This window comes from Cornus florida, unplaced genomic scaffold (assembly GCF_030987335.1).
Source record: "Cornus florida cultivar Cherokee Brave unplaced genomic scaffold, ASM3098733v1 CherokeeBrave_3.0.0_Hap2_Chr07, whole genome shotgun sequence".
In the NCBI taxonomy this organism is placed as follows: Eukaryota; Viridiplantae; Streptophyta; class Magnoliopsida; order Cornales; family Cornaceae; genus Cornus; species Cornus florida.
In genome coordinates this window covers 19,909,333-19,934,409 of record NW_026775577.1, presented here as the reverse complement: position 1 = coordinate 19,934,409, position 25,077 = coordinate 19,909,333, and the positions used below count along the sequence as shown (strand labels likewise).

The following is a 25,077-nucleotide window of genomic DNA, read 5'->3' as shown; positions in this document are numbered from 1 at the left end:
CCAAAAAAAAGAGGGCCAAAATTTTCTTAATTTATTAATTATGTTTCCTTCAATATATTAATTACCATATAAATACAACTTCTATTATATTGATGGTTCACAATAAAAAAATGCAAATTTTTCTTAATGTATTAATTACGTTTCCTTTAATATATTTATAACTCCTATTATATCAATAAATACAAGTTTCTTTTTAAAAAAAAAAAAAAAAAATTATTGTTATCATAACGACTTCTTATCATTTTAAAATTCTCTTGCATATCAATAATTATTTAACATTATATTTCTTTTGGATCTCACATATCAATGGCCTACAAAATAAAATCACTATCTCTATTTACATGTTAATAATTATTCAACATTATATTTATTTTAAACTCTCTCACGCATCAATTGCCTACAAAATAAAACATTATCTTTATTTTCACCCTTATAAAGCCTGGTCCTGATAACTTTAACTTAAGTTTCTTTAAGCATGTTTGGCCAATCATTGGCCAAGATATCGCTGCTGCAATTAGGGATTTTTTTTTATCTCTGGGAGAACGTTTTCTGATGTTAATTGTTCCTACATTGCTCTTGTACCTAAAGTGCCTAATCCCACTACAGTTAGTGACTTTAGACCAATTTCTTGTTGTAACCTTATATACAAATGCATCTCTAAGCTCATTGCAACTAAGCTAAGTGTTGTGCTCCCCACTCTTATTAACCCCTCACAAAATGGTACTATCAAGAATAGGCAAATTACAGATGATATTCTGCTTGCACATGAGCTCTTAAATGGTTACTATAGGGCCTCACACTCACCATGTTGTGCACTCAAAATTGATCTTAAAAAACTTTTGATTCTTTACACTGGTCGTTAATTTTAGACACACTATACTTGTTTGGTTTTCCTAGTCAGTTTATACACTGGATAGAACAATGTATTACCACTCTTTCATACTCCATCTCACTGAATGGAGAGTTGTTTGGATTCTTCAAGGGCAAAAGGGGAATTAGGTAGGGAGATCGATTATCACCCTTGTTGTTTGTTTTGGCAATGGAAGTCTTTTCACTGGCAATCAATAATGCAATTTCACTGAATCCTGGCTTTAAGTACCACTGGAGGTGTAGAAAGTTAGGTATTACTCATTTAGCATTTGTTGATGATATACTATTATTCTCACATGGCAGTCTTCCCTCTGTTACAGTCTTGTTTACAGCCTTAAACAAGTTTCTAAATGCATCTGGTCTTTTTGTTAATTATTCTAAAAGAGTCAAGTGTTCTTTGCTGGGGTTAATTCTCACACACCAAACCAAATACCACTCCATTGTTACAATTTGATGTTGGAGTACTACCAATTAAATACCTAGGCCTCTTATTTTCTTCATCAGCTATAAATTCCACAGATTGCCAAACCTTGGTGCAAAGAATCACATCCGGAATAGGTAGGTGGACTTTAAGGTTTCTTTCCTATGCAGGGAGAGCAGTCCTAATTAAATCCGTACTCTTTTCCATACAAGCTTATTGGACACAAGCTTTCATTCTTCCTATGAAGGTCATTGAGCAGATCAACCAGATAATTAGAAGTTTTTACTGGTCAGGTGTGGAGATTAGAAAGGGAGGTGCTAAGGTCGCATGGTCAGCTATTTGTAGAGCTAAAATCAGTGGTGGTCTTGGGTTTCCTTGTTCAGAGATGACAAACAGAATCTCCAACCTCAAGTACATGCATTTGGAAACTTTGTATCAAAAAGGATAGCCTTTAGGTTGCTTGGGTCTACACTTATCTTATTAAAGCAAATAGTGTCTGGATTGTCAAACCTTCTTCACTGAGCTCTGGGTTTTGGAGAAAACTTCTCAAGTTAAGGGACATGGCTAGGGGACTTGTTAAACACTGGGTTGGGGATGGAAGGAACACTAGCTTATAGTTAGACTATTGGCTACCAAATGGTCCTATATCATCACAGCTTGGCCTTTCTGACAGTGAAACTTTACAGTTGGATTTTCAAGTTAAGGTTGATAGTCTAATTGCTAAAACTCAATGGACAGTCCTAAGTTGGTTACAACAGAATCCATTCTTCCAATCACAAACATTCCTATCTCAGCTTCAATGCATCTCACCCCCAAATGCAACCCCTGATTTGATCCAATGGTTACCAAATGCTCTAATGGATTATTCTCACAAGCTCACAATGGAGTATTATTCACCCCCATCTTTGTTATTTGCTTGGCATCACCTCATCTGGTTTAAAAATCACAATCCAAAGCATGGACATATTATGTGTTTGGCACTCAAGGAGAGACTGAATTCACTGGATTCCATTTTAATGAGAAAAAAACATTACACAAATCCTTGCTATTTATGCCTAGCTGAGTGGGAATCCTTGGATCATCTATTCTTCAAATGCAAATATAGTAGTATAATTTGGGAGTTCATTCAACATGCTGCAGGTTTCTACATCAAGCCTAATAGTTGGCGAGAGCTCATTGATTGGTGTTCTAATACTTAGACTCATAGCCACTGGCTCGCTCACAAACTACTCTTCTCTGCAGCTGTTTACTTCATTTGGCAAGAAAGGAATGCAAGAGCATGCAGAAATAGGTCATCTCCCTTTTACCTCATTATAGGGCTGCAAGTTGGGTGGCCAAACCCAGCCCAGTCCTAACCCAACCTCAATTCGAATCGGGTTGGGTTGGGCCAACCCGAATTATATTCAACATGGGTTATGATTATAACCCAGCCTGAATATTTTTGGATGGGTTGGGTCGGGTTGACGGGTTGAAAAGTTTTAAATTTTTTTTTTTGTTTTTGGAAATTTATATATATATATATATATATATATATATATATATATATATTATTTGATTATATTATTATTAAAAACAAATTATATATATATATATATATATATATTATATATTTTATTTAGGTCAAATCATTTTAGCCTTCCCCAATCGCCTCTGTCGCCTCTCTCTGAACTTGCCTCCCCCCTCTCTCTCTCTCTCTCTGCAACAATTGCAAACTACAAAAACTTCAAAGCTCATATATTTCAGTTTCATCTATCTGCAACAATCAAAAGTTCAAAACCCATATCGGCATATCATTTCCGATTGTTCAAAAAATCAAAAACCAGATCTTTCAGTTTCCATCGCCCGCTGTTCCAGATTGGGTTCGCCGTTCGCCGTCGGCAAAGCTTCAACCGCTGTTTCTCAACTCTCAACCATTTCAGATCGTTCAAAAAATCAAAACCCAGATCTTTCAGTTTTCATCGCTCGCTATTCCAGTTCGCCGTTAATCGTTCGTCGTTCGCAAGCTTCAACCGCTGTCTCTCTCTGCAACTGCTACCTTGAATGTATGGGGACGGTACACAGAGAAAGAGAAAGAGGGAGAGAAAGAAGAGAGAGAGAAAGAGAGAGAGGGAGAGAGAACGGAGGAAAAAAAAAGAAAAAAAAATTTAATTTTTTTTCATTTTTAGGTTTTGGATTGGGTTCGAGTTGAACCCGAGCCCAACCCGAATATGTCTGGGTTTTGACAAAACCCAATCCGAACATGAACTCGATTTATAAACTTAAAGTCCAAATTTCAAATTCTCGGGTTGGGCTTGAGTTGGGCTGGGTTAGCCCGCCAAAGTTGCAGCCCTACCTCGTTATCAGAATGATAAAGAACTGCATAAGAGCTAGACTAGCTTCAGTTAAGCTCAAGTGTGGAGCAGATATGAGGAATATCAGTTCTATGGTGGAATTATAGGAGTTATTTGTCAGAGGCTGCTCATTTGTTAATGGCCAAGCCTTGCTACTAGTTAAGTCTGGAGTAGTGCTATTACGACCAGCTTGTTATGATTGGGATAGTTAGTGCAGTATGTATTTTGATGATGTATGTATGTTATGATACCATGACAAGCAATTGTTTGTTTTGTTTACTTCAGTTGGTGCCTCTGGAGAATGTTCCTCAAGTCTCATTTGTCCAATTTTGGACATTGTAAATATTTTCTTCTTTTATAAAAGCTTACCCATTTAACTAAAAAATAAAACCTTTTAGTCTTGTCTTTAAAAATTCAAATATAATAATAGAAGTGTTTATTATTTTGTAACTCTTACTAAAACATGCTAAAACGTATTAGTACTCTCTATGTGAAAAGAAAGAAAGAAAGAAAGAAAGTATTAGTACTCTCTAAAAAAACTGGACAATAACAACTTTATTAATGAATTGTTAACTAATCTCTTTTCTATTTATTTTTCTCATATTGTTTGTACAAGAAAAAAAATTATTAAATTTAACTTTATATCTTGGCCCCAATTGAAAATTGAAAATTTCTGTCCTAAGTAGTGATGAGATCTTACCAACAATGGAAGTAGTAATCATAGCAAGTGACTTCCCGAGAGATGTTAATTCCATCCCAAAGATAGGGATGGAGTTTGAATTAGAAGGCAAAGCATGGGAATTTTACACCGCGGGTTATTTGTGTGCAACAAGGAGGGCTATAAGGCGAAAGACAAGGGAATAATACTTGCCCACTCATTGGCGAGTAAGAAATTTATATTCACCATGTATGTAGCGCAATGCTAAACTGACAAGTATCCTTACATTTAAAATAATAAAAAATAAATAATTTGATAGTTGTTTGAGGTAAATCCAAATGAATTCGAATCAAATTCTAATTATCTCTCCTCTCATATAGTCTACTTTAGATATACAAAACTAAATAAAAAGTATACTTTTGATGGTTATATATAAGTCTATTTTAGGTGTACAAAACTAAATAAAAAGTAATTCTACAATACTAAAGTGGGTTAGAATTGATTCGGATTCATTTGGGTTTATCCCATATAGCTAAAAAAAAAATTTATTTTTTATTATTTTAAATGCAAGGACACTTGTCAGTTTAGCATTGCGCCACGTGTGTGGTGAGTATAAGTTTGCTACTCACCGGTGAGTAGGCAAGTATTATCCGAGATGATATTGTACAAAACACTGGGCTGAAACTAGGACGGGTTGCTGTGCATTGATGCAAATTATTTTGCTAATTTTGTCATTAAACCTATTAGCATTGTCCTTATTTGCCTACTCACCGATGAGTAGATCATTCTTACTAAATGCTGATGTGTTTCAATCACAAATACACACTGTTTGTATTTATAAAATCAAAAAAATAATAAATAAGGATAATAATTTTTTCTTTTGAAATAAATTCGGTCACTTCTCTATTTTCTTATTTATACATTTCCTGATTTTGTAATTCCAGACTATTTGTTTATTTTTTATACCTTCCTTATATTATATACTTCAGGTGAGTAGATACTTTATTCCCCTAAAAACATTAAGGTGTAACAAAATTAAAAATTATCAGGAAAAAAAATAAAAACAAAAATTATAATATCAATCCTTCTCATTTCCTCTCTTTCCAAATTTGGTGTGACCATTGTCCTCACCTACGATCAAAATTAGTGTTTTTGTGAACCCATTGCAATGCTGTCAATATTGTATGTATACAGTTTGGCCAAGAAGCCCAACAACAGGCGGCCCAAAGATTATACAACAACAGCAGGCCCAAGTCCATGAACACAATAGTGAACCCAAAAACACCGAGGACCCAAACCCCAACTAGAACGGTTACTCCTAGTAATCAAGCATAGAAACAGCCGTTGAAAACTGCTTAATAGCATTTAGCAATGGATGTCAATTCGTGATCAAGAGAAGATGGTGATGACATTGATCACCCACACAATCAGTCCGGAGGTAGCGGCGGTGGCCGGAGAGTAGCAGCAATCAAGCTCCATTCCCTTGCAAGAGCAGAGATAGGTTCTTTCTTCGAATTCTTGAGTGATCCTGCAATGGATTTCGCAACAAGCTTCAGCATCTTTGATTGCGATGAAGGTAGGTTCTTGTAAAGTCTGTTGTTCCTTTCTTGCCATATAGTGTAGATCATGACTGTAAGAGCCAGATTACAGATCATGATTCTAGGGTTTCTATTAACCCAATGCTGACTAGCCCAACTGACAAATTGGGGCCAATTATCACTTCCTGTGTAACATATGCATCTATCTTGTATGAATCTCCATATTGGCGCAGTGACATCACAATCAAAGAATAGGTGAGAGTGTGATTCCGGTTTGGAAGAGCATAGGAGACATAATTTGGGCTCAAATTTTTGACATGATCTTGCTATCCAAGGTTGGCAATCGATTCTGTATAGCAATCCAAAGTATCATCTTTTGCCTTGGTATGGAAATTGAATCCCATATCAGGTGTGACCAGTGAGCAACTAAGGGTTCAGGAGGGAGTGCACATAGTGTATGTTGAGTGAGTAATCTCCCCTAGGACCTGCACTCCAAATGATTTTGTCTGGTGTTGAAATGACCGGAGATGGAAGCAATGAGAGCTCAGGGATGATAAAGTTACCTGCTGTGGAAATACTCAATTTGTGTGTTGGATGTAGGATCATACTTTAGTGGTGAGTGTGTAACCCATTGCACGCATTGTACTTTCAGTAAACTGATCCATCAAAGGACCGCCATTGAGCCAGTAATCAGTCCAGAAATACGTGTTCTCATCATTCATCACCTTGTGTTTTATCATCTTCCTATCAAGAGGCCTGAGCTGTAAAATTTCCTCCAACTCGATGGGCACACTTGTGGAATTTTCTTTGTCCGGAAATTGCAGTCATTGAAGAGGTATGACCTGCACCATAATACCCAAATTCTCTGACTACTACCTGTTTTAAGACTCCAAATGTGCCTCATAATGGCAGCCTTGTTGGCTGTCTCCAAGTTTGGTAACCCTAACCCACCTTCAGCTTTAGATTTACGAACTGACCCCATGCAACTCTAGCTCCAGATTTCTTCATCTCAGGTCCATACCATAAGAATCCCCTCAGTAAGGTGTTGAAATCATCAATTACCTTCTTTGGGAGAATGAAAATATTGGACCGATACATCTCTGTGGAAATTTATACTGATTTAATATGTACCAATCTGCCTGCATATGAGAGACTTTTAGATGCCCAGTGGTTCACACTTGCTGTAGCTACCTCCAAAGCCTCCTCCGCCCCTCCGTTATCAAGTATAGTCCCTACATTCCTCCTTTCGTTTCACACTATACAATTGTATGCATAAAATGTACTTATAATGTCGTTTATTAATCTCCAATCTTCACCAATCACGAATTTTTTTTCCTTTTTAGTTTTTGATTAGTCACTGTTTGTTCTTTGATTTCTTGATTACTAAATAATTTTATGCATAATTTAATCTCCAATCTTCACCAATCACAAATTTTATGTTTCCTTTTAAGTTTTTGATTAGTCACTGTTTGTGAAAAGAGAACTAGAGCTTGAGAGACATGGATTGAAGTTATTGAAATGGAGTCCTTCATAATTCACACCTTGTATTGATGGCCGGTATATTCTATTGGGTCCTGATAAAGAACTCAACCATTCAGAGATTTATGCTTATCTGAGGTTCTATTGCTTTCTCCCAGTGGTTAGATACATCTCTACATATGTAAATGTGTATACAGAGTAGTCACCGGCACATATTCAACATGTATGTATCTTACGCATTCTAATTCTCTGACCTTAGAGTTATTAAAAAAAAAAAAAATTTAATTTATCATTATAGAAGCATCTACAAGCATGGAGTCAATGGATTGGAATTGGAATTGGAATTGAAATTAAACAAAAAATTAGTGCAAGATACAAATTCCATGCTACCAAATTGAGTATAGATGTCCTGAAACCCATAAGTTTAATTATATCTCCTAGGAACCTTGAAGAAGAAGTTCCGTTGAACATATCATCATCATTGTTCTTGCCTTAATCCCATATGAATGGGTGAGACATAAATTCTCTTATCCTGAATATATATGAACCATGTAATAAATGGTTTCCTTATCATAGATTCATAGGGCAGCTTTTAAGTATATGTTGATGGATCTTTCTCAAAATGAGTTTTGATAAAGTATCTGATTTTATTTAAATGCAAGATAAACTATTCACATTAATTCTAGCCCATAATGTACTCTTGTGAGGGAGAGCCACAAACTTACACGCCCAGTGGTTGTGTTTGCCGAATCAAGCAATGCATCTGACATAGAATATAGACAGAGGGGAACTCTAGAAGCTGGAATCAAGTGTTTCAGAAAGTGCACTGATATTTTTGTGTTGTTCCTGAACTATTCAAGATATAATACCATATGGAGACAAATGAAGGTAGTTGCCAATTGTAGATAAAATTCTTAAAAACTGCCAATATTATGTGATTTGGTGATCAAGTGTAATGATTTGCTGAACATGTAACTTCAGTTTCAGAGCCTACTTGAAGGATTATGAGAACATTAGTACAAATAAACCGAATGGAAAATAACAGAAAAATCAGCATATGTAAAGCAAAGGAATAGATAAGAACTTTTGTTCAACCGTTTTAGTTTTAGATCATAAAAGTAGAAATTTGAAGATGTTTGAATATAAATGCATATTGAATAGTTTCACGTCTCTATTCTTCAGCTCACAAATCTTGATTTTCTTATGAATTATATTTACTACTCTACTATTATTTATTTTATGCATTGTCTTTTAACACACAGATACGAGAAACAGCTGGAGAACATCTGTTGATTCATGGATCCACATTTGGATTCGCCCACTCCTGAAACTTTGCAAGTCAAATCATCTGATGAAAAATAAGTTACAGAAACCGGTTTTTTGGTCTCATTGTCTGAGGCGGGCTCTTTCCTTGGGGGCAAAAAGATATGGTGCAAGAGGTCTCTCTTTATCTCACTCTATATATATATATATATATATATATATATTCTTAACTTGTCTCGTTTTATTGTTAACATGTTAAATCTTTGGTTTCTTCTTGTTATTGCCAACTGGAACACAATAAACTAGGTACCCCCATTGATCAAGTCCATACAAATTCATTAATCTATTGAAAGGATTCCATATGAATTCATTAACTTTAGTAACTTATGGTTTGTGAGTGGAGATGTCATCATTTTCTAACTTGTATCAGTTGATATTTCAGGGGCTTTATGGACCACCTATTGTCCCCATCATCAAAGGATTTGAATAAATGATTTGAGGTTTTTACATGATTTTATTGCTCTTTTTCTTTATCATTTGACTATATGTACTGTTTTGTACGTATATCCATATATATATATATATATATATATATATATATATATATATATATTCCAGCATCACAATGGCGAAGAAGTGTTCATTTTATTCCTCATTAGTTCAAGTTTACCCTTTTTTTCATCCAATCTTGTCTAATCTCATTCCGAAATTTAGCTAGAAGTTGTTGGAAATTTTTAATTTGCAACATTTAATTTGATCTTTTAATGTTCCTTGGAAGGGTAAAAGAATTATTGGAAGGCATCATTTTTTCTCTTGTTATTTTTGTGTTGCATCACCTTGAATCTTATATATCTGATCTTTTGTTATATTTCAATGTAGGGAATTAATTTTTAAATGTCTAAAAGAGTTTCTTTTGTGCTTGTGTTCTCACTAAACTTGTGGGTTCAATCGATGAGTTTCCATGTTTTATTGATGTTCTATCATTCATGTGAATAACAGTAACTACAGGCTGATGTTCTGAAGGCAACACTTGCAATGGATGCAGGGATCACGGTAAACAGTTACCGCATGAAGGGAAGAGGTTCAAATTCGCTTGGACCAAATGGGGCGGACCATATTCTTATTCATCATGTTGAATTGCACTAGTTTTAGGGGTGTACATATGATTGTGCATGGTATCAGGATCAAGTTGTGACAATAGTCTCATATGCTTATCGGTAATGGATGTGATTTGCTGAGGTGATTGCTAATCATCTCGTGGACTTTTTGTGGGACCAAGATTTAGTGGTGACACGTTGAACCGGAGAAATGAGCCATCCATTCAAGTTTGGGCTGTCTGAATTTTTTCTTAAAAGACGCTTTAGTTTGATCCCAATGTCAGGAAAAATCCATAGGAATGCTAGAGGAGTTCATTTTTATTTATTTATTATTATTTTTTTTTTTTTCAGTTTGTAGTTTTATCCTTTTGTTCAGCAGAGAAGACAAACTGATTTTGGAGGAAAATTCTGGTGCAAAACTTATTGAGATGATCACATTGTTATGTTGGGGAACTTTTGCAATGATAATTTCGGTCTATTTTCTGTCTTTTTTAAGTCCTTGCCTAGCAAAATGATGTGGTATAAAATAAAATATCAACTTTGTACCTTTGAATTTCACCCAAATGATAACGGGTTCAAATAAATAAAAAAAACGTAATTACCAATACACGATATACGTGATGGTAAGCACGTATAATGGCCTTGTCATGGTGGTTGGTTTGGGGCCTAAGCAAATTGCGTTCAACATTCTATAAATTTTATACTAGTCTGTGTCCTATATAGTGCCTTACCTTTATACTGTCGGTCTCAGACCCGGGTAAAGGAGGAGGGTTACATAAGGTAGCTTGACAACCATTGTAAATTCTTTGCACCAGTGTAAAAATGAATCCTAAGAGTAGAAATGGAAAAATAGGATTCACGTAGTCAATTCTAAGCAATTGGGAAATTTGTTGTTTGCTATTGTTGTTATATTAAATTTTTAAACTTTATAATACAAAAATTCTTATTTGAATTTTGTTTTTTGTTTTACTTTTTGTTATTAAGGAAACGTGTATCCCCCTAATACTGTCTTTTTCATGTATGCAGACTATGGCAAGATCAAATCTATGATATATGTCATTTAGACCTTCTAGTTATCTGTTTTGCACATTGGGTGAGTATTAATGGGTATCAAGTAACACCTTAGGCAGTACCTGACCTCTTCTGTTTGAAATATACACTTGTACAAATTGGTAATATCTTCGTATTTGACCTGACTAATTAGGAATATTTGTGTAATCTACATGTTTAGGACTCTTGAAGAATTTTTGAGAAGCTATAACAATTATAATTTAAATTTTATTCTTGCCATCATCTACCACTTTCCACCTTTTTCCTTTCTTATTTACAAGGCTTGTCCTTGATTGTATTGTAGGGGATTGTCAATACTCCTGGGAGTGGATATGTTCTGCTACATCACGTGATGGGACAAATTAAGGTGATTGTGGGATTTGGTTGTATGTAACGTAGTTGCGGACTTGATGTTTAGTATTTTTGTTTTATAATGTACATCACTGAATTAGCTGCCTGTTAAATGCCGGTATTTGGGGAGAATATATAGGGATCTTTGGTTAAGTTTTGATATTTAAATTGGCATGTCAACTTATGTTCTATCACATATCACAAACAAACCAATATATATATATATAGAGATATAGTTATACACACCAGTAGCACCTTTTAATATTGGAGTGTGCTCTCAGTTTTCTATGTGCAAACATACCTTTTAAATATTGGAGTGTGCTCTCAGTTTTCTATGTGCAAACATTTTTTTTATGTCCTTTTAAAATTTCCTGGTTAATTTTGTACATTTCCCATTGTTTGAAACTCTATTATGTGGTTCCTGATGGGTAGGAGTGGCCAGAAACACCATTACACAGAGGCTGATGATTTTAATCCTTTCATGTGCAACTGATTACCCATGTTTTCGCGGACTTCTAAAGCAAATTTGATGCCAGAGCCACCTGTCTTTTCTTGGGTTATCCATATGCTCAAAAGTATACAGGGGCCGCAGCCATCCTAAAATCACTAGGAAAAATTAATGGAATAACAAAATTTGAGGATTTATATAAACATTTTGTGTTGAGAAGTGTTACAAGTACCACGTATTATTTAAGAATATATTTTTATTTATTGATTTTTAACGACCGAAAAGAAAAGTTCCAAATTTGTTGAGATGAAATTAAAGATAATCGTTTTTCGCAATTAAGGATTTTTTTAGAAAGTCTTTATTTTATTTTATTATTATTTTTTTAAAACAAGAATTTTATATAAAAGTTAGTGGTGGGAAGTCCACTCCAAAGACAATGACGAATTTTTTAGAAAGTTTATTTTTCCAAACAAGTATAAATATTTTTAAATACTACTTTTGAATAATATGCAATTCTGTAGCGAATGAGTTGGTTTGTTATGCACATTATACACTTCATACGCCAAATCTGTATAACGTAGTAGCGACTGACATCGGCCTTGTGTTTGATTAATAATTTTAAATGGAAGATTGATTGTGTGGTGGTGTGTAAAATAGTTATTTTATTGTATTATATATGTTATGTATTTATTTAAGTTTTATTGTATATGCGTGATTAATTGTAATGTCTAATATTTTTTTTACACGTGAAAAAGAATTAATATATATTTTTTCTTGAATTTTATTGTTTTATTTTATTTGTACGAAGTTATGTAATGCATTTTTTATTTATAGATGTAATATCATTGATTTTTTATTTTTTAAATTTCAAAACATATAATCAAGCAAAGAATTATAGTCATTATCAATATACTTGTTGAGAATAGTTACCAAAAAAACAAACAAACAAATAAACAATTAAAAAAGAAAATATTTATTTTTTAATAAATAAAATTTTAAATATAATATAATAATACAATATAATATAATTTTAAAATTTTAAGTTAGAATCTCTAAATTAAGTGTAGAACCTCATAAACACAATTGTTCACGCGTATAGTCAAGTGTGGAGTGTGCTTTGGGATGCTCTTATGCAGACTAAAGGTAGCACCTGCTTTCAAATTATGGTCTAATATTCCTGGAAGAAGTGACTTGTTTTTAGACTTTTCAAAACTCCTACTACATTATTTTGTCTGAAATGGTTAATTATGCCATTTTTCAAGTATATAAATAAATAATTTTGCTTACTGGTAGCCATGTAGCTTATCATAAGCAGGGATGGAGCCAAAATTTTATTTTGATACATTATATACCAAATACATATAACTTGGTGTTTATGGTATATATAGAGAGAGAATTATATTTTTGGGATGAGATAAATTAATAAATTACATATATATAGAATATAATGAAACAATTTAAGAAAAAATATTTAAGGAAACATATATGGTATATAAGGGAAAGAAAAATTTTAGGAGGACATTTTTACATATTTTCAAAAAATATATACATACAACAGGAAAAAATATAGGGGCACGTACCCTCTGATCCTATTCTGCCTCTATCCATGATAATAAGAGATAGAGTCTTGCTATTTGGCCCGATAAATAAAAATTTACTATTTCATTGAGTTTATGTGATTATTCATATGTCAAATATAATGGGATTCATTTTAAAATATCGTGTATATGTCTATTTGTGTTATATTTCAAATTGCATATTTGTAAGGAGTAAGGACTATTTTGATCACTAATATTCATTTATTACTTTGATAAGCATTTGTTAATTGGTATAATAAACAAAACTAATGATCTATCTCACTCTCAAAAACAATAACAATAAGAGAAATAAAAATATATATATTTGAACATTGCCCTTTTTCTCTAGATTTTGTATAATTCAAATTATTAATATGCCCTGTGGTTTTGGATCTGACATTTTCTTGGATGCTAGAATATGTAATCGTCTTGTATGATCCTGAAAAATGATTGAGAAGCTTTCTTTCATTTTGTAAATGTGGAAAATATTCAATTCTCTTAAAAGGACGCTGATTTTTTTCAAATTTATTAATTTATATGGAAACCTGTATCTCTGGGGATAGACAGCTGCTGAAATTAATTTTTTTATTTTTTATTTTTTTTAGAATGTAGCAGCTAAAACCAACCTAACTTCATGAGAAGAATTTTTTTCTTTTTTGGAAAAATCAAGCTTATATATATATATACAATCCCGTAGTTGCTCTATGGTGTGCTGGGAGAAATATACAGTTGGATTTCATCTAATAATTGAAATTGAAAACAACTAATATTGTTTGTTTGTGATTTTTTAAAACTCCAAAACCACTCAACTACTCTCACTCTTCTATATCCAAACAATTTTAGTAGAAGTATTTATTTTTTATTTTTATTATAAATAGAAGTATTTTTTATTTTAATTATTATTAATACCTCCTTATTATAAGGTGTTTTAAAACACTCAAATTGAATAGTTTTGAAGTCAACTTATCCTTAATAATCCTTAATAGAGAAGAATATAATTTTATAATATGTAATGTGCAATAGTTTCATCAAAAGAAGAATATAAAGTTTTAGACACAATCAAATCCACCCGTAAGCATGCCCTGACTGCAACACACAAAAACACAAATTCCCCAAATAAAGGAAATGGTTAATAATGTCAAATTCATCACAGGCAAGAGGATGTTTTGGGAGGTTGAGGTACGAAAGGGAATGTTGTTACCAAAATCACTGCACAGGAAACAATCAGCGTCTCCCTCGTAAAAGAAAAACCATTTGGCTATTTCATAAGCAAACACGAGGGTGTAGGAAGCTGATTTTACCTCTTTATTAAAAGGTATTCTATTTTATTTAAAACACTCAAATTGAGTACAAACAAAGAATATTAGTGGTTTTCAATTTCAATCCTTGGATGTAATCCACTGAAATAAAAGTTACGTATATTGCTCCTGGCATACCATAATGGGACTATATATATATATTATATATTAGGAAAAGGAACGTGCGTTGCACGTGGTGAATGTTTTGTAACTTATCAAATTTTTCTTTCTATATTTTTCTTTTTATATTTTTTAATTGTTTATAATTTTGTTGTATGATATTGTCATATATTAAATGAATTCATATTTAGAGAGTAATAATGGTCAAATAAAATAAGGTTTTCCATTAATGGATTATAAAATAGATTTATAATAAGGTTTTTCATTAATGGATTTTAAAATAGATTTATAATAACGTTTTCCATTAATGGATTATAAAATAGATTTATTAGGTAATTTGTAATTTGAATTTTATTAGGTAATTGGAAAATGGTGATTAATTTTATTAGGTAATTTTTAGAATTTTATAGAAACTATTTTCATAAACCCTATTGATAAAAACTCTTTTTATACTAATTAATAAATATTTTATAATTTTATAGAAACTCTTTTTATAAAAAATCTTTTTATATTAATTAACAAATTATATATATATATATATATATATATATATATATATATTTTGTGTTAAAGTTTTATAGAAACTATTTTAATAATAGTATAGATTTTTTTTATACTAATTAATAAATATTTTATAGTTTTATAGAAATTCTTTTTATAAAAACTATTTTTGTAATTTGAATTTTATTAGGTATTTTATAATTTGAATTTTATCAGGTAATTTAAAATGGTGATATTTTTTTATATTTTGTGTTAGAGTTTTATAGAAACTCTTTTAATAATAGTATAGATTTATTAGGTAATTTTTAATTTGAATTTTATTAGGTAATTTAAAAGTGGTGAATGATTTTATTAGCTAATTTTTAGAGTTTTATAGAAACTCTTTTTATATTAATTAATAATTATTTTGTAGTTTTATAGAAACTCTTTTTATAAAAACTATCTTTGTAATTTAAATTTTATTAGGTAATTTGTTTTTATATTTTGTGTTAGAGTTTTATAGAAATTAGATTTATTATGTAATTTGTAACTTGAATTTTATTAGGTAATTTGAAAATGCTGATTGATTTTATTTGGTAATTTTTAGAGTTTTATAGAAACTATTTTTATAAAAACTCTTTTCTAGTTTATATTAAAAATATTTTAGATTAATTAATAAATATTTTATAATTATATTGAAACTCTTTTTATAAAAAATATTTTATATTAATTAATTAATATTTTTTTTTTGTAATTTGTGTTAGAGTTTTATAGAAACTCTTTTAATAATAGTATAGATTTTTTTATACTAATTAATAAATATTTTATAGTTTTATAGAAACTCTTTTTTAAAAAACTCTTTTTGTGATTTGAATTTTATTAGGTAATTTGTAATTTAAATTTTATTAGGTAATTTGAAAGTGGAGATATTTGTTTATATTTTGTGTTAGAGTTTATAAAAACTCTTTTAATAATAGTATAGATTTATTAGGTAATTTTTAATTTGTAATTTGAATTTTATTAGGTAATTTGAAAGTGATGATTGATTTTATTAGGTAATTTTTAGAATTTTATAGAAACTCTTTTTATAAAAACTAATTTTATTTTAATTAATAAATATATATATATATATATTTTAATTTTTAGGGTTTTATAGAAACTATTTTTGTAAAAACTATTTTTATATTAATTAATAAATATTTGTTAAAAGATATTTTATATTAATTAATAAATATTTTATAGTTTTATAGAAACTCTTTTTATAAAAACTATTTTTGTTATTTGAATTTTATCAGGCAATTTGTAATTTGAATTTTATTAGGTAATTTGAAAGTAGTGATTGATTTCATTAGGTAAATTTTAGAATTTATAGAAATTCTTTTTAAAAAACTATTTTTATATTAATTAATAAATGTTTTTTTTTTATATTTTGTGTTACATTTTTATTGAAACTCTTTTAATGATAGTATATAATTATTAGGTAATTTGTAATTTGAATTTTGTTAGGTAATTTGGAAGTGGTGATTTATTTTATTTGGTAATTTTTAGAGTTTTATAAAAACTATTTTTATATTAATTCATAAATAACTCTTTTTATATAAACTCTTTTTATATTAATTAATATATATATATTTTTTATTTTGTGCTACAGTTTTATAGAAACTCTTGAAGTATATCTTTGTCATAGAGTTTTATTGAAAATAAAATAGGTAATCTTTGTCTAATATGATAGAGTGTATTGAAAATAAAATAGGTTATTTGTGGTAGAGTTTTATATAAATTATTTTATAATAGGTTATTTGTGGTAGAGTTTTATATAAATTATTTTATTTTCTTTAAATATCTATTAATAATACCCGTATAATTTGATTTTCTTTTATTAAAAAACTCATAATAAATAGATAAATATGTAATTTGAAAGTTTTATATATGTAATTTGTGTTAGAGTTTTATGGAAACTGTTTAAATATATCTTTGTCTAATTTGATTGAGTTTTATTGAAAATAAAATAGGTAATTTATAGTATCTTCAAATATATCTCTAATTATATTTCCTTTTATTATATCAATGAATAAATAATTTTTTATATTAGTAATCTTCGTATAATTAGATTTCTTTTTATTAAAAACTCATAATAAATAGATAAATAGGTAATTGTGTTAAAGTTTTATAGAAACTCTTTTAAGTATATATTTGTCTAAGGTGATAGAGTTTTATTGAAAATAAAATAGGTAATTTGTGGTAAAGTTATTCTTGTGTAATTAGATTTTATTTTATTTTATGGAAACTCTTTTAATAATAGTATATATTTATTAAGTAATATGTAATTTGAATTTTATTAGGTAATTTAAATTTTATTAAGTAATTTTTAGAGTTTTATATTAATTATTAAATATTTTTTTATATTAATAAATAAATACTGAAATACTGAAACACTTTATACATTTAATAATAGTATAGATATGAGAAATATATACAAAGGGGAAATACCGTGAGACTATGAGGGTAGGCAATACCCAGAGCCCAAAAGAAATGAGACAATAACAAAGCCCAGACAAGGCCCACACTTTTACAATGAAGTAAAGCCCAACCTAAAAAACAAAGAATTGCCATAACAAAAGCAGTTTGGCAACCTCTTTTGCTTTAACCCGAAAAGAATGTGTTCAACACTATTTTGAAATTTATTTGGTAATTTAAATTTGTTGTAATATTTTTGGAAACAAAAATATGAAAGCATATTTGACAAAAAGTGTTGCAAGTTTGAAAAATGTAATAGCTAGTTAAAAATGTTAAGGGCTAGTTTGGTGTGACGGAATGGAATCAATTAAGATGGAATGAGAATGGTTTTTATTCCATTCCCATGTTTCGTAAGTTAAATTAAAGTTGGAAAGAGAATCAAGAGTCATTCTTTGGGATTGACCATTCCCACTATTTCATTCCCTCTCTTTAACAATGGAATGAGCATTCCATTCTCACATGGAATAGAATTTAAAAAATTATGACAAAAAAACCGTTCATCATCTCTTCCATTATGTCTTTGTTCTCTTCCAATCCACCCCTTCATATCAGATCTGTTATACTCCTTTCCATAATACAGTAACTTATATATATATATTCCTCGATGCATATGTTGCTTCATCACGCATCTGTTATACTCCTTTCCATAGTCCAGTAACTTTAATATATATATATAAATATATATATTCTTCGATGCATCACGTATTGTACAAAAAATACTTTGCAATATAAATAGATCAAGAACATTTTTTTTCCCTGTATAGTAATCATTGTGTGTTTGGAGGTACTATTCAATTAATGGAAGGGGTGAATCAATTCCAATAAATAAAGAAAGGAATGATTTTTTTAGAAAGGAGATCTATTATACTCCTTTCCATAATCCAGCCTTTTTCCCCGCCGCCATCATTATCTTCTCTAACACACAACCTAACCCAACCTCCAACACCTCCGTTCACTTGCCCAGTTTCTTTCTTCTCTCTACTTTGTCTCTCTATCTCTTGTCCCAATTTCATTCTTACAGATCTCTTTCTTACCCTAGATTGGAAAAAATTTCTTTAGATGTTAATTTTTTAGTTAAATTTTTTATTAATGATAGAGGTTATTTGGAGAAAATAATATAAATTTATTCCATTTTCATTTTTACATTAGTCAAACCAAATGTGAATGGAAATCATCATTTCATTTTTACGCATTCCATGTTTGTAACAAAACAAGAGAATGGGAATCACCATTCCATTCCCATTCCATTCCTAGTTTCATTTCCATTCACATTCCATTTTATTCACGCACACCAAACTAGCTTAAGTGTGTTGTGATTGCAATCGAGGTGCTTGTAGAGACAGATAAGAGATTGATTTAGAAAACGAAAGTTGAAGAATTGGATACGTGTTTGTGTGTTTAAATCATATATATTAATTGTATGTGTGTGTGTGTGTGTGTGTGTGTATATATATATATATATATTTGTGTGTGATTTGATCCTTCAAATTTTTAGGGTGTGGAGGAGAACGTTGTGGTTGTGCAATATGCTGATCCTCCAGTGGTGATCATCGATAATTACTTTGCAAAACCAGAGGAAGTGGATCCAAGCAAGCAAGTTTGTTTCCTGATATGAAGGAGGACCATTTCAAGCCCTAAAAATCTTACTTGATGTTGTTTACTTTGATTCCGGTTGTAACACGATTATGACATGATTAATCAGATTAACTAAACATGTCGTATTTGTGCAAAAAATGATCCATTTAGCTAAATGTGTGACCCGATTAACTAAACATGTCGTATTTGTGTAAAAAATGATCAATTTAGCTAAACGTGTAGAATAAACATATCGTGTGTGAAAAATGACTTGAATGTGTCTTTTCGTATCATGTCAAGTATTGACCCATTTATTAAACAGATTACGCGTATCGTGTCGTGTTACATGTGTAATAATTGTTTCGTGTTCATATTAGGGCTGTAACTTGAGCGGGATAACCCGGCCCAATCCAACCCCAACCCAGAAATTTTGAAATTTGGACTTAAAATTCACAAATCGGGCTCATGTTCGGGTTGGATTTTGTCAAAATCCAGACATGTTCGGGTTGGGCTCGGCCTCAACCCGAATCTAACCTAAAACCCAAAAAAAAAAAAACTCCTTTCTCTCTCCTCTCTCTTCTTTCTGCCGCCGCCGTCCCTCTATTGCCCTACTGTCGTCCATCGCCCTCAGCCGCTGATCCACCACCGTCGCCGCCGCCACTTCCAAAAATTAAAACAAAATCCATACATACAAGTTAATAGTTCCAGAGAGAGAGGGGGACAAGCTCGAGAGTTGAGAGACAGCGACTGAAGCTTGCGAACGGCGAACCCGAACTGGAACAGCGGGCGATGGAAACTGAATGATATAGGTTTTGATTTTTTGAACAATCTGAAATGATATGTCGATATGGGTTTTGATATAGGTAATATGTTTTGAACTTTTGATTCTTACAGATAGATAAACTGAAATATATGGGTTTTGAACTTCTGATTCTTGTAGATTTTGTAGTTCGTAGTTGCACGAAGAGAGATAGAGAGAGACCAGAGATGGAGGCGATTGGGGAGGCTGAAATGATTTGCCCTAAAAAGTATTTTGTTTTTTAATAATAATATAATTATATATATAACACTTAACCCGTCAACTCGACACGACTGAAAATATTCGGGCTGGGTTTTGACCATAACCCATGTTGGGTATAATTCGGCCTGGCTCAACCCAACCTGATTAGGGTTGAGGTTAGGTTGAGACTGGGCTGGGTTGGGCAGCCCAACTTGCAGCCCTAGTTCGTGTTAAGAATTTTAAATACAATTAATAATCATGTCGACTCTAATCGTATTCGTGTTGTAATCATATCGACACGAACACGACACCTGAACAAGAATTGCCACAACTTATTACTCGATCATTTTGAAGCAAAATAAATTCAGTGGGACAACTAAACAAAAGCTCACATTTTCTTGGTCATGTTAGTTGACCATATAATTGGCATTTTTTCTTTTGTGTTGTTGGTGTTTTGATATTTGGATATATATATATATATATATATATATTTGGATTTGATCTAATTTTGTAGGCCAAATTTCTTTGATAATTACATTGTTTTAAGTTCGGTCATTGGGGTAGAGGTAATCTATCCATCAATACATATGGAACTTGAATAAGACACTGTGGATTAGCCCACTAAACACTAGGCCATTTTTACCCATGGAATTAAACCCTTGGCTTGTTTGCTCCCCATTTTATTTTTGTTCGAAACAAAATAAGTATTTGTTTGTAGAGTGTTTTGAATGATAATCGAAAGCATATTTGGTAACGTCCATTCGTGCACGATTTTTGGAAACAAAAACATGAAAACATGTTTAATAAAAAAAAAAATTACAAGTTTGAAAAATATATGGTTAGTTTTTATAAATAAATAAATAAAACAAAAATGGTACTGACCATCGCTAAATTACTTGTTACTAATACTGAAACATGTAAAAATATCAAATTAGTGTTTCGACTTTTGGCTACTATTTAAAAACAATCATTAATACGCAAAACAAAATAATTTTTACGAAACACATTTTTTCTATTATTCACTGTTACATGACCCACACTAATAAAAATATCAAAAACAAAACACATAACAAACGGGCACCAGTTGGTCAAGCCTATATAACCAAGATAAAACAAATGCCCATTTAAAAGCAAAATAAATTCAGTGAGACAATATATCCCAGGAGCCCATATGAGAGTTAAAATAAAGTCAGTGGGACAACTTAGCCTGTAAGTTTCCAGCCCAACCCAATGAGAGCATACACCATTTTAACTTCTTCTAGAAGGCTAAGCGAATAAACATTCATGTGAGGGTGGTTTGTATGTGGGTTATTGCCCATTTGGTATCCCAAATTAACTTTAGTAACTACTCCTTTCATCCCAAAAAAAAAGTGTTATGCGTTTTGTTTTTTTTTTTTTTCAAAATAATAGTCTACTTTCATTTTTCAAATAATATATTTCATATATTTTCATATATGTTTTTGGAGTTTAAAATTTCAAACCTGAATATTCAAAGAGTAATGATAGGCAATGCGAAAGAGAAAACTCCCCGAATTTGAGTTGGCTTACGAATCTAATTTGGCTAAGCCACGTCAGAATAAAAAAATAAAAAGTCCCTTCTTATATGGAAAAAAAAAAAAAAAGGAAAGAAAAAAATAAACATAAATATGGTGCTTTCTCTTTCCCCTCACAAAGATGAAACTAAAAACACTCCAAAATTGAATATATACGTCACATTTTGTAAAATTACTCTCGACCCTAACTTTTTCTATAAAAGACAAATACATTTTATAGTACTTTAATAGGATGAATAAATTATAGATTATAAATTCCTTAAGACAAATTTAAAACAATAAAATATTTGGTTTATACAGAGCATAGATAATATTGTATTTGTAAAGTTCTATGAATTTTACTTTGTAAATTTAAATTTATGGAACACGGGAACAAATAATTTTCGATTTGTAATTATTTTCTTTTACTCCCTCCATCCAATTTTGAAGAGTTTTAATTTCTAGTTTGTGAGGGGAAAGAGAAAGCACCATGTTATTTATTATTATTATTTTTACCATGTAAGAGAGGACTCTTTCTTTTTTAATTCTGACGTGGCTTAGCCAAATTAGATTCAGGGAACTTAAAAGAGTAAGTTAGTCAATTTATATCTCACATGTCCCCTTACAAATTACTAAATTACTATTCCTCAAAAGCGACACTTAAATTAGAATAAAGGGAGTATTATCTCTTTATCAAAATAAGTGTTATGCAAATTAATTATATTGCAATTTGACTTGCCCATCCTTCTGCAACTACTTTGTGCTCTTTAACCTGAAATAGAAGCCGTATTCCGACTTTAGAGTGTGTTCAACACTATTTGAAATGTGCCTTATACTTCTCTATTCTACTACCCTGAACTTGAATGTATTTGAATATATGTTTAAATACAATCTTTTGAAATCAAACCAATAATATTAAATAATCCATTATGGTGTATACATGTATTTTTTAAAATGATGGATACGTTTGGTATTCAGGAATGGTAATGGGAATGAAATGAAAATGAGAATGGAATGAAATGGTTATTCTCATTCAATTATTTGGTTACAAATATGACATATGCAGAAATAGAATGATAAATAAAATTTAAAATGAAATGAATTTCAAATTTAATTCGTCAAATATGTATATTGTGCGTATAACCCCCTATAATATGTATATTGTGCGTATAACCCCTTTTAATATGTATATTGTGCGTATAACCCCTTCTTGTTTGTTAACCACCCTCTATCAAAAAAAATATGTGCAGATTAGTCAATTTTGCTTGTTTACCGGAGCTGCAAATATACTAAAATACCCCTCTTGCAGATTCTTATCCTTGCTATCGTCAGTACTTGTCGCCGACCACCAAAACGGCCTTTTCACCCTTTCGGTCGACTCTCATTAACTCATTTATGAGCAGACACCGTTCAACACACGCCTCTCAGGCGCCAAAATCGTGCTCATAGCCACGTCACTGGAAAACATCTCCATCTTCTAGCCCAGACAACTCCGGTGGGGGCTAACCGATCGACACCTTTCAACAGCAGCGTTCAGGGATGGTAACCGACAAGCTCTTGCAAGGCCACATAGATGAATACAGTTTCTGAACTATCTATCTGGTCTCTATTTTCTTTGCCTCACAGATCGCCGAGGTTCTCTCATTGCCGCACCAACAACCACTAATAACACGATATCCGTGATGGAGGTCAGACGTGACAGTGAAGAGTACTCAAGATGGAGACAGCCTCAAGAACTTCAAGATCAGCCCACTCGTCCCTTTTTGTCGGTGCCAATCTCCACCTTCGGCAGACAATGACGCTGCCGAACCATCTGTTGGAAATAGTAACCTAGTTACACACACAACACTATACTATTTGGAAGAGAATAAAAATGGAGGAAAAACACTTTTATTTCACTTCTACTATTATTTGACTAGAGTACATGAATATATAGGCTACATGAACATAGGTGTAACAATTACATTTAAGTGCTATTACTCACACTAACATAACCTTTCATCTTAACTCCCACTCCTCCCACTAACATGACATTTAGGAGGTTTAATTCTCATGACTCTTGATTTTACATAACATTAACTCCCACTAAGACAATTTATTACCCACTAACATATATGCTAAATTCACACATGCATCATGGATATAAAAATACTTGAAAATACTAAATACTAAAATCAAGTTTATTTTTCAACAACCCCCTTTAAACTTGATTTTGTAACTTGAAAATAAAATTCTTATTAATCCTGGGGGCTTGATCAAAAGCTCGATAGTTGATCTTCAATTCCACCTCCTTCAATAGTTTCAATCTTCTTGGCCATTTCCATTGATGTGTAGGGCTTGTGAAACTTCTTCAAATGCTTGAATAATGCCCTCTTATGATCAACATTTATCTTCGTCACATAGGTGCACCATCCTTTTTCTCTCTTCTTGAATTCTTGAAACTTCTTGAACTTCTTATGTGATTCAAAAATTCTTCTCGCCTTTAGTTTCAATCTGATAATTAATTGGAACAATTTTCTTGAAAAGAAGTTCATTATTCTCCACAAAATAAGCATTATTTAATGAATATGAAGAAATAATAATTTTATCAAATAAGTCAAATATAACTTCTTTCAAGGTGGAATTTGTAACCATACCTGAAAATGTTAACTCACCAACTTGAACTTTTGCCTCTTCTTTAGTACTTTCTTCTTCTAAATCTTCTATTTTCACTTCATCCTCATCTACTTTTTCAATCTCTTCTTTAACACCTTTGTTTACCTCTTCCTCATTCACCATTTCAAATTCTTCTTTAACTTTTGAATCTCCAAAATCTTCAATTTCTTTTGCATGATACACCTCTTCATTCTCCACAACTTTGTCATCAAGACTTTCATAATCATCTTTCGTAAACTCATCATTCACAAAGCATTGTACCCAATACTCTATGGGTAGTGATTCACCTCTATGATTGGAAACGATGGTCTCGAGCATCTTCCAAACACAACTTGGAGTTTTGATCTCTTCAAAATACTCCCAAATTTCTTGATGTATTGCCTTTTGCAACACTACCAATGCCTTCTCTTCTTTCTTCACACGAATCTTGTTGGACATGCTATTCTTTCGCTCTTTTCCAACAACATCCAACAAATCACATGCTTTGAGGTATGAAGTCATGATGATTCTCATTCTCTTATAATTAGAAAACATCATCTTCTCACTAAGAAAATACATCTTCCCCTCTTCATCGTCATCAAGGAGAAACATGTTTTTTTTTCAAAATGTTGAACCTTCTAGGATCAACTTCGCCAGACCTTCAGGATCGTCTAGGCTCTAAACATGAAACTTGGCTCTGAAATGTTGCAACCTGACTCTGATACCACTTTGTTGGAAATAGTAGCCTGGTTACACACACAATACTATACTATTTGGAAGAGAATAAAAATGGAGGAAAAACACTTTTATTTCACTTCTACTATTATTTGACTAGAGTA

The 25,077-nt window shown here is 31.4% G+C and overlaps 1 protein-coding gene across 6 annotated transcripts; it reads left to right on the top strand.

Annotated features, from left to right (window-relative positions):
• Positions 1-5,597: 5,597 nt before the first annotated feature.
• LOC132266717 (uncharacterized) lies at positions 5,598-11,204 on the top strand. Of its 6 annotated transcripts, none has more exons than XR_009468690.1 (5): positions 5,598-5,855; positions 8,559-8,735; positions 9,002-9,059; positions 9,605-10,749; positions 11,011-11,203. XR_009468690.1 is itself a non-coding variant. In XM_059767692.1 (3 exons), exons 1-3 carry the CDS (start codon positions 5,813-5,815, stop codon positions 9,703-9,705), a joined length of 321 nt encoding a protein of 106 aa, XP_059623675.1. In that variant the 5' UTR covers positions 5,598-5,812; the 3' UTR covers positions 9,706-10,151. The 6 variants fall into 6 exon arrangements, 3 of the variants coding, with proteins under 3 accessions (XP_059623675.1, XP_059623673.1, XP_059623674.1); XR_009468689.1 differs by having other exon boundaries at positions 9,559-10,749; positions 11,011-11,202; XR_009468691.1 differs by lacking the exon at positions 5,598-5,855 and adding an exon at positions 5,862-6,652 and having other exon boundaries at positions 9,559-10,749; positions 11,011-11,204.
• The last annotated feature ends 13,873 nt before the right edge of the window (positions 11,205-25,077 follow it).

What these genes read in the sequence shown, in the direction of transcription:
- LOC132266717 (XM_059767690.1), top strand. Translation starts at nt 6,893, where the DNA reads ATGAAAATATTGGACCGATACATCTCTGTGGAAATTTATACTGATTTA. An exon ending in CTCCGCCCCTCCGTTATCAA is followed by an intron (nt 7,041 to 8,558) that starts GTATAGTCCCTA and finishes TTTAACACACAG; the next exon opens with ATACGAGAAACAGCTGGAGA. An exon ending in AAAAAGATATGGTGCAAGAG is followed by an intron (nt 8,736 to 9,604) that starts GTCTCTCTTTAT and finishes CAATGGATGCAG; the next exon opens with GGATCACGGTAAACAGTTAC.